General features: G+C 41.6%; 1 protein-coding gene across 4 annotated transcripts in view; it reads right to left on the bottom strand.

Annotated features, from left to right (window-relative positions):
• Positions 1–483: 483 nt before the first annotated feature.
• The window catches only part of GLMN (glomulin, FKBP associated protein), a 39,781-nt gene continuing 23,084 nt past the window's right edge, over positions 484–17,180 (bottom strand). For all 4 annotated transcript variants that reach the window (XM_088444901.1, XM_088444898.1, XM_088444899.1 and 1 more), the window contains 11 exons: positions 14,849–14,902; positions 11,877–11,907; positions 11,701–11,790; positions 11,349–11,390; positions 11,183–11,256; positions 7,088–7,172; positions 4,999–5,108; positions 4,592–4,655; positions 1,003–1,126; positions 756–838; positions 484–617 (listed from right to left, as the gene is read on the bottom strand). In XM_088444901.1, the coding sequence (XP_088301027.1) occupies positions 492–617; positions 756–838; positions 1,003–1,126; positions 4,592–4,655; positions 4,999–5,108; positions 7,088–7,172; positions 11,183–11,256; positions 11,349–11,390; positions 11,701–11,790; positions 11,877–11,907; positions 14,849–14,902 (883 nt within the window). In that variant the 3' untranslated portion in view covers positions 484–491. The remainder of the gene's footprint in view (positions 618–755; positions 839–1,002; positions 1,127–4,591; positions 4,656–4,998; positions 5,109–7,087; positions 7,173–11,182; positions 11,257–11,348; positions 11,391–11,700; positions 11,791–11,876; positions 11,908–14,848; positions 14,903–17,180) is intronic.

A 17,180-nucleotide genomic window follows, 5' to 3' on the forward strand; every position in this document is an offset into this window, starting at 1 on the left:
TTATAGGTAGATGCTGATAGGTTGCTATGGAAACGGCCTCCACCTGTCCTCTTTAAAAGGGTTGATACATCTCCCCCTAATGTCTGCTGAACACAGTGCAAAACATTCCCCCACAATCATAACTTTCATATCTTCTCTTCTAGTTATAGCTCCCAAAACTTTTACATACAAAAATATATATATTAACACCTCTCTTTTTATAGCATAATTTGTGTTTTCAGAGTATTAGTCCTATAACAGATTGCACCAGAATAATGCCACACTCATGTAACGGAATTAGTTTGGTAAACATTACTGCCGGCTCAGGTCACAAAATAAAACTCAATATGACGTGGGCTACAAAATACCTTCTGGTGTTCTAAAGTCTCCTGAGTAAATGAGATTCTTATATAGAAAAATATAGTTAATGGAAAATAATTAGAGTAACAAATTACATGAATCAATTTTACATTTGGTAAATTTATTTATTTCATAACTACCAAATAGAAAAGCTAAACATCTTTACTTGACCCAATTTTCTCCTCTGGTGCAGATTTTAGTTTCACTTCAATGAGCTCTTCGACTCTGGCGAGGACACTTTCCATTAAATCGAATGTGAAAAGCGCTGACTGTAAAACCTAAAATGTCAAAAACAGTTAATGTTGTTTAGATAAGCAGAATAACATTACACTGTGCTGGAAGGAATCTGGAACACACTGATAGGCAAGAGCTCAGTACTGGAGAAGACGTCTGCAGCAGCAAAACAAACAACACACCTGAAGCTGCATTTTAGGTGTCATGTCAGGAAGCTTCTGTCCCCCAGCGCTTACACAACAAACTGGCTTCTCGGAGAGGGACCCTGTAAAGCAGAATGTGCTTGTTACATATGTAAGCCAGACACTGTCAGCAGTGATGATTTATCCTCTTCACCCAGTGGAAACTGCTTACACAGATACCACGCAGTTCTGTTTTTGGAGAGGTGATAAAAGCAGATAAGTAGTGATATGACGACTCATTTCTCACCTTTCTTTTTCTCATTAGTGCTTCGTATTTCTGCTTCATAATGTGCTCTGGACATATTTAGTCCTGTGTGGAGAGGCTTCAGAAAATCCTGTTCAATTTTATAAAGCTCTGTCCATATTCTTGTCTGCCCAATATCAAGATAAAACATATGGTGCAAAATCCATAAGTCAAGCAACTAAAACACGGATACTGTTCTACTAAACTAAAATTGCTCAAATGTTCAATTTTCATAAAACAGCCATCCTTTGCTTAAAGAGAAGGTGTCCTATTCTCAATGGGGACAATTCAATTGTTGTGCGCGCCCCCTGCTGGGCGTCTATACGAATAGGTGTCTGACGGAGCATTTCAACTGTTTCTCCGTAGGGCACCTATTAGTATTTAATGCGTCTAAAAGCACCAGGTGTAGCCGCGCAAAGCGGCTAAACCCAGTCTAAAGAAGTGGTCAGGGCGCCCAAATAATGGGCTTTGCAGAAATTTCTTCTCGCACCTCAGGAGGCTACGAGAACAAATGTTCCCCCCGCATCTTTAGGCGTCTGAACGGAGCAACAATTTAATTACTCTGTCGGGCGCCCAATCGTATAGACACCCAGCAGGGGGCACCCTAAACAATTGGTTCGCCCCTAATGTTTGTATAAATAATAAATCAAACTTAAAGGATAACTGTACTCAAAATAGAAAACATTTAACAAATTCAAAATAATTTATGTTGGGAACTACTTTAACTGGAATAACTCCTGCCACATATAACAGTAACTATGCCCATTATCATTAGTTGAAAGACTCAAACATGGCAGACATATTGCAAATAACTGAACTGTCTTAGCAACCTCTGTAACCATGACAACAGTCATTGTAATACACAGTTTGAAATTTCTACGCAAAACTTCTAGCAATAGAAAAAAAAGTTATATACAACATGTCTGCCAGGTTGACTTTTCCCAAACACTAATTTAGTGCAGAAGTCAGTTCAAGAAACAATACAGTAAGCTGAAGTACCCAGCATCATTTTAAATAGGAGATTCTTTTTTTTTACAGGAGCTACCATTTAATGAATAGTGTGTGTACGATGTTCTAAATCATTGGTTCTCAACCTCATCTCTTCAGGTCATGCTTTGAGGATTTCAGTCTATGGAAGCAGATGGGATAATTAATGACTAAGCAAAATAGATTAACTCACCTGTGCATGATTACAGAAATCTACAAAACATGACCTATTGGTGATAAGGTGCCCATACATCAGCGACGAATTGCAGCCATCGGAAATTTTCGATCGCCCACCATCGATGTTCTTCGATCCGTCGCCGGATCGCAGACATTTCACATGTTAAATGTCTGCGATTTGACAATTGCGATCTTTTTTGATCGCGATCGTCAAATCGCCGAAATCCAACATGTTGGATTTCTGCAATCCTGCGATGCCAGGTTGCAGCATCGCAGGATCGCGGCAATCCATCGCTGATGTATGGGGCCCAGTACTTGAGGACAGGAGTTGAGAACTGCTGTTATAATGATTTTCACTTGCTGAAATTTTAATCATCACAATTCACTTCTCCATCTTTCTTTGCAATAGTTTCTAATGTTGTTACACTTATGATCCTGTGCTACAGACTTGGAGAATAAAGTTGGCCACACAGTGAATGATACTCATTCAGATCAGCCAATGAAAGGACTGTTCTGAACGATTTCATCGTTCAATGTATGGAATGATGATGATTATTCACAACCTTAAAATGGATGAAACAGTCTGGATTGTTTGGTTACCAAACCGGTCTGATCCTCCTTCAGCTGGCTCAAGGCAGTGAATGGTGATCTGATCCATACATCTAACATTATACGGAAGAGCTCTGATTATTGGACCGTTGTTCATCAGTTATCTGCGTTGGAAACACTACAGTGCTGTCCATGGCTAGCTTAAATGAACTAACACGGAGAATCAAACACCAAATGTGATCTCTAGACTCTGGGACTGATTCAGAGCCGCTCGTAAGCGGCCAATCGTAAGCGGCGAGCGATGTTCGCACATCTGCGCATGCGTATGGGTCGTAATGCGCATGCGCCAACCAGTCAGTGCGGTCGGAAATCGAGCGCTCGCAAAATAGCGAGTGCCTGCTAATTTGAGTGACAGGATGAGGCGTTTGTGGGTGGTAACGGGAAGGTGCTTGAAAACGGGGAGTGGAGATCCGAACGCAGGTGTGCCAAATGGTCAAAACGGGCGTTTTAAGGGTGTGCATAATTAACAAAGCAGCGTCATCGACCACGTCACTTGGTTGTTTCTTAGCCTGAACTGTTCGCATTGCGGTAGGAAAATCCTACCACAAGCACTGCGAGCAGTTCAGACGCCTTTCGATGTACTCGATTAATCAAATAAATAGCGGAGATGACGTAGGATGCGAGCGGCCAGGGGGCGTCTTTACAAAATAGCGAGCGCATGTTTCGTTCGCTCGCTCAGATATAGAGGCGTCAACAGACCGCAAAGAGCGAGCGCTCAATTTAAATAGCCGGCCCCTTTTTCTGAACGAGTGAGCGCAAATAGCGTCCGGCTCTGAATCAGGCCCTCTATCCATAATATAAATTGTGACTCAGCCCTGCCTGATCCTGCTGGTTACATGTTAAACTGAGCATTGCTCCAACATATTTTTATTTTTGTCTCCAATCTACATAAAATAAAGATAGTCAGAAATGATCCCAGTTAAAGGGATTATTTTAATAGTTATATAGTTTTTTTATCCTCAGAGTTCCTCAAATTAGCAGAATGAGGGGGGAGCATATCTAAGCTTGACTATATTGTGCAGTGTTTCCAAATATTCTATGTCACCACAAATGAGGGAGCAGTATGACTGCTCTGGCATAGTGGCCTTGTGAATATTTAGCCTCATTAGGGCATGAACCTTAACCTACTGTACTCGGTACTCAAGTGCACTATATATACACATGGCAATTCCAATTATTATCAAAATGTATTGTTTATGTTTTTGTTGGAAGGTGATCATTGCTATAGTCTCTCTCACTGTAGTCTCACAATTTGTCAAAAGTTTTGAGCATGCTCTGCACCACTGTCTGTGTATATCCAAAACTGGTGAATCTCCCAGTTTTGGATATACAGACACATATAAGGCAATTAATAGACATTGGTAGAGCACAATGAACAGCTTTTTAAATATATTGGATCTGAATTTGTATTTTCCTGATAACATGTCTCTAAAGGTGACTAATTAGATGAAGAATGGTGTGTATTTACATTATTTATTCTTTATATTGTTTTTACTATTATGGCACAGGACATTGTGACCGCAAGCTCAAATAACAATCTGCAGAATTTTTATGTGCACTGCTGTGGAAAATCACTAGTTATTTTACTGAAGGACTAAATTGAAATAAATACTGGAGGACTAAATTGAAATAAATACTGGAGGACTAAATTGAAATAAATACTGGAGGACTAAATTGAAATAAATACTGGAGGACTAAATTGAAATAAATACTGGAGGACTAAATTGAAATAAATAAATGATAAAATAATAATAGTAGTAAATGAGCCAAGAAAATTTTATAAAATGTTTGAAACAAGAAATAACTAAACAGTACTTACTTCATTTTCAGTTTCATTATCTTTGATAATTAAGTACCTCAGAAGGTTTAGTGAAGCCATTATTCTGGGGAGAAAGATTTCAAATTTATATATTGAAAAATGTACAATTTCTTTAAAATTATTATAAAAATATTTAAAACAAAAAAAAAACCTAACGTAAAATCCAGTCATTTTTTTTTATATATATATTCAAACTAATGCTGAGCAAGTCCAGAAAGATTATTTTCTGCTCAGTAAAATATTGATAAGGGTGGGGAACATTTCATGTGACATTCACACAGAACGGGAAATAAAGATGTAAGAGACTATGTAAATGAAAGATATTACTGGAGCTTGTCCTGCTTATAAATCTATTGCATACGTTTAATGTAACATTCCCTGATCTTATGCAATAGTAGAATTCTCACCTGTCAGAGTTCTGAAGTAGATCAGTTTCTGCTCCTTCTGGGAGTAAAAGCGCCAAGTGCAGAAGTGGATTTAGTCGGGTGCCTACGAACCACTTGTTTTGGTGGTTTGTCTGACAATAGAAAAGCCACAGGGAAATATATAATCATTACATTTTCAGATGTTGCCAGTTTCCAATCTCGCTTGAACATATGTGAAACAAATGTAGACTAAGGAAAAGGCATTGGGCCAGATAAAGTGAAATTACAGGGACCAGGGACTTTGTTTCAGAAGACCCTCTAATGAATTCTTAGATGCTGCAATCAGATGTACAGGTGTTGGGAAGCACTGCTTTCCTACTGGTGAAAAACCAGGCCTCATCAGCCCCCACTAAGGTTAGGCGATTATTTTTTCTTCTTTATATATGTATAAATCTGAGGATTTGATCATTAACCAAACAGGAAGTGGACACAGCAAACCCCACTCAGCCAATGTCATAGGAACAACTTTTGTGTGTCTACCAATGTAGCTCCCCGGTCTCCATGACATATTGTCACTACCTGATGTGATATCACTTTATGTTGCTACAGTAGGGTGCACTGCTCAATATACTTGTAGATCTATGTCTTTTGTAGACTTCCTTCATTTCTTTCATTTTGTTTTTTCACAAGATTCTTTCAAGTATTTTAAAAAATTAATATTTGCTTATATTTAGAGCACCAGCATATTCTGTTGTGCTTTACAAAGAGAAACACCATAATAAAACAAAACTGATTATCAACAGAGAGACAGAGCCCTGCTCGGAACCGTTCAAGTTATAGAAGAGCATGAGTTTAAATCAGGATGTTACGTGGTGCGTACTGCATATAGCCAGATTGCTAAGGTATTAAGTGATTAGCGGGCTATATGATGCAGACATACTGTAGGGCAATGTTGGCCTGGGATAAGAGGTAACATGAATGTAGAAAGAGAACATATTTAGAACTTGTGTAAACTGTGTGGAGAAGTAATCGGTAGAATGGCTTAGGGAGGTTAGTTCTGTAATTTAATAAACTTGATTAAGAGGTGAGTTTTCAGGGAACACTTAAAGGTTTGCCTGACTGAAGTAGTGTGTGTAAGGTGAGTGTAGGAAAGAATCAATGAGGGGCTTGGGAGATGAGAGATGGCACAGTAATTTCAGAGAACTTTGTATTTTCACTGCATGCTTACTCAGTGAGGGAGGAAAAGAGAGAAAACAAATGTTAGTTACTGAAGATACTAATGTACGCTTATTTTAAAGTCCCGCTATACAATACTGTATAAAATGTTGGTGCTAAATACATCAATTATAATAATGAAGATGATGGATGAGTAGCGTTAGCTCACAAGGCTATTTGAGTCTCTTGGTTGGAAAGGTTATATAAGTGTCCATCTATGGGCCACATTTATAGGCAAGTCTGTAAGTAAAACCGGTTATTTTTCTTGTAAGACTTATACCATTTAGTATACAGTATGTTGCAGTAGGTCAAAAACAGATAAGAAGAAAGAAACAATCTATGGGGGAAATTCACGAAAGGGCAGGTTTGGTGGCGTTTATAACCCACCACCATCGTCAGCAGTTTAACCTCAAGTCTCAGATTTACTGTTACGCGGCTAAGAAAGTTGATTGAAAGCGGTTTGCGATGCTTAGGGGCTTACAAACAGCCAAACCACCAGGAGTTTGGTTGAAAACCAATGGGAACAAAGCCACAAAACTGCGGCATCTATGTGGCCAATCAGAAGGCAAGGACCCTAATAAAGGCAATCATAATGTTTTAACGGAAGAGGAAATTATCATTAGTAATACTGTTATGGGGCAATACAAACTAGCAATTTCTAATTTAGACCATTAAAGAAAAAAAATCAGGATGTACGAAATGTCCGATGGCGTGGATTCTAAACTTTCATATTTCTGGCAGTTTTTCCATTAGCATATATCCGAAAAGCAGTCATCAAACTGCCCTTTAGGATATTTACCCATATCTCCTTTCGGTATGTTGCATAACTTCCTATTTAACCTAATAAGACTTACAGTAAGTATATCATTGCCATTCATAGCAAAAAATCCTTCAGTATGATTCATTGGAGTCTCACCTTCATTGCTAAGTCTATCTGATTCTTAATGTTGTGTATGATGTAACCCTGCACACCGGCATGATTACTGGTCTTCAGTAGACACCTGAAAATAGAGCAGCACATTCAAATAAGCATTGACGAAATTCATGGTAGAGTCAGCAGACACAGATTAGCAATGAAGCTAACAAAAATAAAAAAACAACCATTACTTTCAATGGGTAATCTTAGGTAGTAATTGAGCTTACAAGGCCCGCTGCACCACAAATGTGTCACAAGCTATCACAATCCTGCATAGTGCAGTAAAAGACATCACATGTAGCAGACACACTCAGAGACTGACCCAAATAAATGTATACATATATATGGTAACCTGGCTGTTATCCAACATAGACCATGATGACAGAACTAGAATATATAATTGCCTGAAGCACAACAGTATGTGTTAATAGATGAAAAGCGACATAAACTTCACATCAAGTAAAAATTGTTCACATAAAATGTTTGTTTCTGTTGTCAACAATTTATCCACTGTGCTCTGCTGTAAATATTGATTATTGGCGCAGTCAAAGTTCTAAACATTGGCAGAAAAAATATTAATTACACCTTATATTGCCTAGCATGTATTTATCATTATTGTTTATAAATATAAAGGTACCGGCTCCGTCGTGCGCATGCGCTATGGGCCACCATCGACCCGGTTGCGAGCGCTCAGCGCTTGCGACCGGGTCTGAATCGGGCCCTGGAAGTGCTGTCGTAGAATAGTAAACCGCAGATAACGCTGGTGAGAAGGCGTTCTGGGGATATGAAGGTATGCATCCTGAATGTCCAGTGATACCATGTAATCCCCAGGTTCCAAAGCCAGTATGATGGATTGTAAAGTTTCCATCCTGAACCTGGGCACCCTGAGGAAATTGTTCAGAGATTTGAGGTTGAGGTTAGGCCAATGAGGCCCATTTGGTTTTTGAACCATAAACAGAATAGAGTAGTAACCAGTCCCGCGTTGAGCTAGTGGAACAGGTACAATCACCCCTGCTTTCAGCAAGGACTCTATGGCCTCCTGGATCTGCAAGGCCTTGACCTTGTCCAGAGGAGGACTCGTGCAGAAAAACTGGTGGGGAGGTCTTCGACGCAATGAGAGGGCGTACCCCTGAGAGACCACTTCTTTTACCCAAGCATCCTTGGTGGTGAGGCACCAGCGCTGGGCGAAGTGAAGTCGGCCTCTGGATCCCCCAGAGAGAGGCCCGTCCCATCAGGCTGAGGGTTTATCCTCTCGTTTGGAAGTAGGGCGTCTGGCACTCCAGGCTTGTTTCTTAGGCTTAGAGGTCGACTTGGCCGCTGACTGTCTCAGGGAAAGAAAGACTGTCCTTGAGAACTAAAGGAAGAGGTTCTAGCCTTTGAAGGCACAGATGCCGATGGAAGAAAAGCTGACTTAGATTTCGCTAGAGTGTCTACAATTTTGTCCAGGTCTGGGCCAAACAATATCTCCCCATTGAAGGGCAAGGCCTCCAGGCCTTTTTTTTTTAGCATCCGCCCTCCAGGAGCGTAACCACAAAGAGCGGCGACCAGACAAGGCTGCGGCCGTAACTCTGGAGGTCAGTAGACTGGCATCCAAAGCACCTCACCAATATAGGCAGCTGTATCCCTCATGTGGCCCACTAAAGACCTTTGAGCCTCAGGGGCCTCCTCGGGGAAGGTGTCCTCCAGCACATTAGCCCAGCTCTCAATGGCCTTGGCCACCCACGAGATAGCCATGCACAGACGGGCCACAGTTTCTGAGAGAGAGTAAATCGATTTCAGGCACGTTTCCACCTTCCAATTTGTAGAATCCTTCAGGGAAGAAATGGAAGGCATAGGCAGTGTAGCACTCTTAATTAGGAGAGTACCATGAGAATCTACCGCAAGTGGCGATTCCCACTTTTTGCAATGACAGATTGCCAGGCCTCTGCCATGTGGTCTGCCAGCTGGTCAGAGAGAGGGAAAACTGCCGAAGTCACCTTTGCCTGTTTAAACTCAGGGTATTTGGATTTAGGTGTAGAAACGTCATCCTCTATATCTAGTATGGATTGGACTACCCTCCCCAACGCTGGAACATTAATAGCTGATTTAGGCTCCACCACTTGTGCAGGGGAATCCGAATCAGACACCTCAGGCACTTCCCCATCATCCGATGACACATCTGTGTCTGATAGTTGTGTAGACTGGGATGACATTACAGGACGTTTAAATGCCTTCTGAGGTTTTTCATTCCGTAACATGATCTGAAAGGCCGTAGACGAAGATGCCAAACTCTGAACAGAACTAGAGAAAACATCCACCCAGGGTGGTTGTACAGCTTGCGGAAATCCCTGAAAGGCAATGACAGACTGTTGTGGTACCGGAAGGGATTGCATATAGAGCGATAACCCCTGATAGGGATTAACAGTCTGAGGCCCAGGAGTAGACTGCAATAATTGCGGGATACCCCTAGAGGGAAGGATGGCTGTTTGGAGTAACCCCATATGGGGCAAAACGGCCGGGACTGCCAGGCGATGCGCAATGGAGGCCAGCACCTGAGAAAAAAATTGGGGTCCCGTTGTTGGGGGGTTTGAGGGACCAAGTAACTGATTACACATCACACATAGCCCATCCTAAGATAAATCCTCCTTTCCTACTCCTGCAACACCTGCAGGAGAGCAGAGTGGGTGCAGCAGTGCGCTCAACCTCCTTGTCAGACATGTCTGCCAACCAATATATGTATATATGGGAAGCAGGAAGCGCAAAACTGGGTACCCACAAAGTATGCAAAACACTGGTCCAACAATATGGCACCGTGCAGCATATAATCGTATGTGACAGACCTCACAAATACTTGAGTTTATATATGCGAGATCAAGGAAACCTCCCCACACACACCAGTTAGGGCTGTAGGAAAAGGAAAGGGATAGATATAGACTGACAGAATCGGAAAAAAGACACAGACAGTCAGCGCTAGCATAAGTCACATACAATGCAGAAGGAAATTACTTACTGCACCTTGGCACTAGAATCAACCGTGTCTGGGAAGGCTATAGTGCTGTATACATTGACCCCAGGGGAGAGATATACAGGGGGACCAGTCCACACGCTGCCAGAGAGATCTGCGATGCACCAGTAGAAAATGGCTGCCGGAGACCTCAGAGGGGGTGTGGCCGTAGGAGGAGAGCAGCTCAGCAATGCCAGACATTAGACGCTAAACAGGGAAGGCTGCATCACCTGGCCGGCAATTAACGCCCGGGACGCTGGTTCTCGCTTCCAGCTGCCAGTCCCTGGTGGTCTAGTGGACGCGCGGGGTATGTGGGGCCTTCCGCCACTGCCAGCACCTCCAGTCCGTCCCCAGAGACCGGAGGTAAAAGACTGCTCAATATGCTCTTACCTGTCCCCGTAGATCCGACAGCAGTCCAGGGAGTCCCGCAGAGTCCGGCTAGCACAGACTCTGGAGTGTCAAAAGAAGAAAAACTAATAACTAAAAAAAAATTAAAATTAGCTTTGGGGCTGCTAATCAGCCCTCTACGCAAAACGGTGTCCCGACTCCGGCTGGGCACCAACTAGAACGGAGGTGCCTGTGGCTCGGGGCGGGGTATAGAGGAGGACAGACCCAGTACATCCTGGGAGCAAAAGCTTTTAACTGCGTGGTGCCCGGGATACAGCTATACCCCAAGGTCTCCCTGTGGAGCCTATGGACCCTGAAGAAAAAATGACAGGTAGGAGCTGATTGGTTGGTACTTTATCTCTCTGCAAGGCTTAGTACATAGACTCCTAGGACACTTCATTCTTGATCTGGTAAGAATGGGGTAAAGCACCGTTCACATTTAGTAATAGCACTGCCACCATCGTTGGGCAAGGCAAGACTTGCACAGAGAGCAGTGAGATAGCTGGTCCTGCTGCAAGTTGCGGTTTGTCCACTGATGAGAGATATGTCATAAAATAAAGCACGGATATGACATACGCCAAGTTATTTTATGTCTTGCCAATCATAGGCAAGTTTCTGAACAGAGATATTGAGAAGCAATATTAACCTCTCAAGTTCATGATGGTTTCTACCCTTTACAAGGGACAAAGGCTTGTATATAGTTTTCATTTCAAGGATGCTCTTACCTGAATAACTTGTATTTTCCTTCCACACAAAACTTGTCAATCACTAACTGTAGAATTGCTAGACTCTTCTTTCTCTACAGCAAAGGTCCAGAGATTCATCAGTAAGATAGCAAGGCCGCATTATTACCACAAGGTCATGACAGTGGTATCAGTATGTGTGACTTACCAGATGTTCAATAGGACAAAGGGTCATCACCCGCACTAAATCCTGCAGGTAAAGAGAGGGATAAATCAGACACAGGAGTAAATGTAACACCACAAATCAGCCACACAGCTGTCATCCATTATATGTAGAAAAGTGTCTAAACATATTTTTTTAGTAATTCACAAGTGACAATGCATGAATAATCCTATGAAAATTATACAAATTGTATACCCATAGGTAGACTTACCTTACTAATTGAGTACGTTAAAAAAAAAACTCTTATATTTGACAGGAATACATTTTGAGTTAGTAACAGACTGGACTGGTGGCCTCCCTGTTAGGTTACTTTTAATATACACAATATTCTGCTCACCTGCAGAACTTGGTTGACGGCTGTGACATCTAATAAGTCTTCATGAAGTCTTTCATTATCCACTCTTAATAAACTGTGTTCCAATAACTCCTGAAAAAGGCAGCTTCAGATTAAATGTAAATTGAGGTTCTGTAAAACAACGATGTAACTATTCTTAATGTGATGGATGAACTTACAAGTCCTTTGGACAATATGGATTCTTCGGTCCTGAAAGTGATAAGTAAAAGTAAGTTTAAAGAAAGAAAGAAAAAATACACATACACACAGCACAAGTATTCAACTGCACTTCAAATCAAACTAGCATTGATGTTGCTGAATAACATAATGCACATTAGTTAGTTCAAAAGATTTACATTTTGTTCATGTTGTATAAAATCTGCACAATGTTCATGTCAATCATGTCTATGAGCTCGATCCAATTAGGTGCGAATATCAAGTAGCGAGTTTCTTTAAACTCGCACACATCGCCGCAAAGTGCGCTCCCGAGAATTCTCCATTCCAATTAAAAATGCCTATTCGCACTACTCGCAGCGGAGGGGTGCGAATTGACTGCCAAATGAGATTTGCGAGAAATGCATGAAAATGTGGGGAGACTATCCAGGAACCCCCAAAATGGATCATTTCTTTAGCAGGACTGTATAGACGGCTGTTTGTGGCAATTAGGAAGTTACTGTAGGTTTTGAAATGGTGTCAAATGGCTGTTTTGTGCTTTTTTTTTTTTTTTTTTAAACTGCAAGAAAATTATAAATAACAAACTTTTCGTTTAACCTGAAACGACTTAAACGAAAAAAAAAAAAAAAGTAGGAAAAAGGGTGATTTTGGGGTAGTTGGAGGGCACCTTGAAAAATGAAAAAAAAAAAATGATCAAAACAATTATTTTTCAACTAAAAAATTATTGTAATTAAATTTGGGGTGCCGAAACTAACGAAAAAGTTGATTTTGGGGTAATTTGAGGAAATTTTTTTTTACCCCCAAAAATGACATTTAATTATTGGGCTAAATAAGCCAATTAGAAACTTCAAAGTGCCTAAATGGTCATTATGGGGGGGGGGGGGGGGGGGTGTCCAAGGGGTTCAGCACAGTGTCCCCACATTTGAACCTTAAAATAAATATTTTCCATTCCATCTATCACCCTAGGGGTGGTGCGGGTGGAAAGTTGCAAATTCAGTCTCACTGATCAGTGCGGGTTGCTAATTGGATTGCAAAATTAATTCACTATGCGAATTCGAAGTGAAAATCGCAACTTGCACCTCGCACCTAATAGGATTGACCCCAATGTATCTTTATATTTTGAAAGCCTCATAAACTTTTCTATTGTTAAACACCATTAAAAGAGTTCACAGAAATACTCCAAAGCCTGATGCAACAAAAGTGTTTAACTGTAATATTGCCCATTAATAATAATAATGCATATGCAAGACATTACTTTCAGCATCAACAAATATAGGCCCTCATTCAGAGCCGGACACTCTGAACAGAGCGCTCGCTCTGAATGAGGGCCGTCCTCCATAAAAATGGAGCGTCCTCCTGGACGCTCGTATAGCTGTGGGTCACCACCCACAGCACATACGAGCGTGCAGGATGATGGTCGCGATGGTCTTGACCATCGCCAGTGCGACCAGAAGCCTGTGGTCGGGTTTTTCGACCACAAGCCCTGGAGTGATTTTGGCTCTATCAGAGCCAAAATCACTCCCACTGACATCACTAGTGATGTCAGTGGGGCCGGCTTCTGACTGTAGGCGTTCCCTTGGGAACGCCTCCGTCTGGCAGGCACGCCCCCGGCACGCCCACCAAAGGGGGCGTGCTGTCAATCAACATCGACAGCACGCCCCCTTTGATCAGACACAACGAGCGAAGGAAAGTCCTTCGCTCGTCGCGTCTGGCGCATGCGCACGACGGAGCTCCCTCCGTCGTGCGCATGCGCAGTGCACGCCATCGACCCACTTGCGAGCGGACAGCCGCTTGCGAGTGGGTCTGAATGAGGCCCATAGTTCCTACTACTGCTATTCATTCTTATGAGAGAACAGAGCCCTATGAATAAATAAAGTATCCTACATCGCTCAGATGCGGGTTTAACTTTAAGTCAAAACATCTGCAGAAATTTTAAACCAAACTAAATCGGGATAAGGACCTGGGCTTATAAAACTAATGCACTGATGTTACTAATTTCAGCAACAAGACAAATCCCAGAATTAATTCAGCTATATTTCACTGTTAGACACCAAATAAACCTTTGGAAGGAAAAAAGTATTCGTTTCATTTTGTCTTCCCATAAAAATGCAATATTGTTTTAGCTGTAATATTTACTAAACATGGAAGAATTAAATCTCATTAAAAATGGTTACACAGTGTCACTGTACTTAATCTTAATATGCAGATAATGACAATACAATTCAACTTCAATCCAATATTTAGCAATAAAGGGTCTGATTCATTACCGATCGCAACTGTGATTACGCACGCAATCAGCCGATTGTTTTGTTCTGCGAATTCATCGCAGTGCGTGAACTAGCCATTGCAATCAGTGACTATGCAGATCCATCGCAGAGTGATTGAAAGGTAGTGCAGTTTGTGGGAGGTGACGGGGGGGGATTCGGTGAAAGGCAGGCGTGCCAGAGTGTTTGAACAGCGTTGCAGGGGCGTGCATAAGTTAGCCACTACGATGCCATACGCAGCCCGAGGCTTGATAGCGTGCAATGAAGTTAGCAATTTCTGAGTAAGATCATCAGAGCTTGTGCAAGTGTGCGTGAGGCTGCGATGGTACTCTATTGTACCGATGGTTACGCTGTGTTGCTAAACATTACAGATGTGTGTAAGGTAAAGTGGGCGTCCATATGTTATGCTGCGACGGCATAGCGATCGCAATGGATTAGCATACTATCGCAGTGAGACTGCGTGCGTAATCGCAATTGCATTTGCGATCAATAGTGAATCAGGCCCATAGTCATAATTTGTAAGAAATGGTGAAGTGGTCGATGTAACTTTTCAAATGTGTATATGTTGTTTATGAATACTGGTGCACACAGTGGATACAGCCATGTGCCTTGTTTCTGATTTTCCTAACTTTATTAGACATCTCATGAATTTTAGTTGAGCCCACAAAATGGCTGCTTCCAAGTGTGCAGCTAACAGGACCACTTTAACTTACCGTTTTAATAACACAACAACATGTTCCATGTTGGACTTTACCAGAAATGATGGCCTAGGATAAGAAAAAGCATACATTTTGTTATTTATCTTTCCCCTGGTCTATTTAAATAAATCTGAAACTGCAGCTGGTATTGTCTGAAAAGAGCGCTGTGCAAAGTACACAAACTGTGATTCATTCATGGGTCTATCCAATGCATACTAATCTTTCCTTTATCTGTGGATTCTGCCTAGAGATTAAACACATTACAATACCATAATGTAGAAACTAAAAATATTCATCCATATACAAGTTTTAAATTAAATAAGGAACTGACAGCAAAAATTAATTATAACTGGTTTATTGTGCCATTAAGGCTCATATATGGAGGGTATTGATTTGAGTTCCAGGAAAGCCGTTCAATACAAGACCTGCACACCACACAAATCTGTAGTCAGCTTGTGGTATTAATCTACCTACAGTATCTAATATGGTGAGAAAATTAGCATTGCAAAGAAAAAAAAAAAAAAGAGACTTATTTTGTCATTGTGATGCCTGTGACAGCATGCCACACTCCCCACGTACACAACTAACACACAAATGCTGTAAACTACACATTTAACCATTATTAAAATTACTACCAAAGGAGGACACTATCATTTTAGAGAACATCATTTTGGGAATTAGTATTTTAACCCAATTCTTTAAATTTTTCAGCCCTACAAATTCGGTCTTGTGAGGTTTGCTCACTAGAATATCCGTGTTAGGTCATTTATTGCTCCAACATTTGAGGACAGTGTTATTTATGTATTCTCGGTTGTGCTTGGGGACATTATCAATGCTGATGTAGAGGAGAAAGTGCTCCAGTTTGCAGAGTGCCTCTTTCCTGAATTTGCACTGTGCATGCTTTGAAAATGAGTGCACATATGTGTGGGTGAAGCAGAGTGGGATGTATTTCATTTGCATCAACAGTTACAAATGAAGAAGTGAAGCTGTAACTGGCGTTTTCACGTAGCCAAAGTTCACACAACTACGGATTATGCAGACCTGGATGTAGGTGAAGATACACCGGTTCAGAGGCGTATCCTTTGCACCTACTGTAGGGTAGGTGCAAATACTGACTAACGAGGATCACTACTAATAAATCAGGCACTTTGCAGATGCAATTGCATCCTGAGATCCATACAAATCTGCATATGGGCAGCTATAGTCATTATTTCATGCATGAAATCACAGCAGAGTAAAGGTAGCTCTTTGTATCCCATATGATCTCTGGCATCCTGTACCTTCAAGCTCCAGTCTAAAGGCCAGATTCAACTTGGATCGCAGTTGCTAACACGCACGCAATCGGTCGATTGTTGCGTTCTGCGCATGCATCGTAGTGCGCGTACCAGCCACTGCGATCGTGACTGCGATCACAGTGACTATGCAGACCCATCGCAGAGTGATTGACATGAAGTGCCGTTTGTGGGTGGTGATGGGTGGGTGGCAGGGAAACGCAGGCGTGTCAGTGAGTTGGAACGCCGTTGCAGGGGCGTGCATAAATTAGCCACTGAGATGCCCTACGCAGTCTGAGGCCTGATAGCGTGTGATGATGTTAGCAATTTCTGAGTAAGGTCAATATAAATACAGAACAAAAAGGAATATGATTATCTGTATTAGTAAATAAAACCAGAGATATGAACCACTGCCTCTGTAATTCACTGCCAATGAGAAAAAGGTTGTCCAGTCACTGACAATCAGAAGTACGAGCAATGGGGAAGTAAATCGAGGTGTATTGAGCACATACATGGGTCTCATACCAAAGTGTATCCAGGAAACATTTCCATAGCTGCTCCCTGAGGGATCTATTTACTAAGCCTTGGATGGAGCTAAAGAGAACAAAGATAAAGTACCACCCAATCAGCCATGTCACAGGCTGTGTTTGAAAAATGACAGGAGCTGGTTGGATGGTACTTTATCTCTCTCCAAGGCTTAGTAAATAGCCCTTTAAGTAAAAGGTGAAAGGAGGGGCATAGCAAGATCTTCCCAGTAGAAGAAGGTTTCCACAGGCCCCCATTTTCGTTCATTTACAAAACTATGGGGGGAGATTTATCAAAGCTTGGAGAGAGATAACATGGACAGACAAAGTACCAATCAATCAGCTCCTAACTGCCATGTCACAGGCTGTGTTTGAAAAAATTACAGAAGCAGATTGGTTGGTACTTTATCTCTCTCCCCCTGGGTGTGGAAGTAAATGGATGAGCATTAATTTAAAGAAAATCTTGCAGGTGACGGCAGCACATTTCCATCATTAGTATTTATGTAGTGATGCCAAGATTCTTCCATACAACTATCTACATTTCTGCAAGGT

The sequence above is a fragment of the Taudactylus pleione genome, unplaced genomic scaffold, assembly GCF_031769625.1.
Source record: "Taudactylus pleione unplaced genomic scaffold, aTauple2 ptg000373l, whole genome shotgun sequence".
NCBI lineage: Eukaryota > Metazoa > Chordata > Amphibia > Anura > Myobatrachidae > Taudactylus > Taudactylus pleione.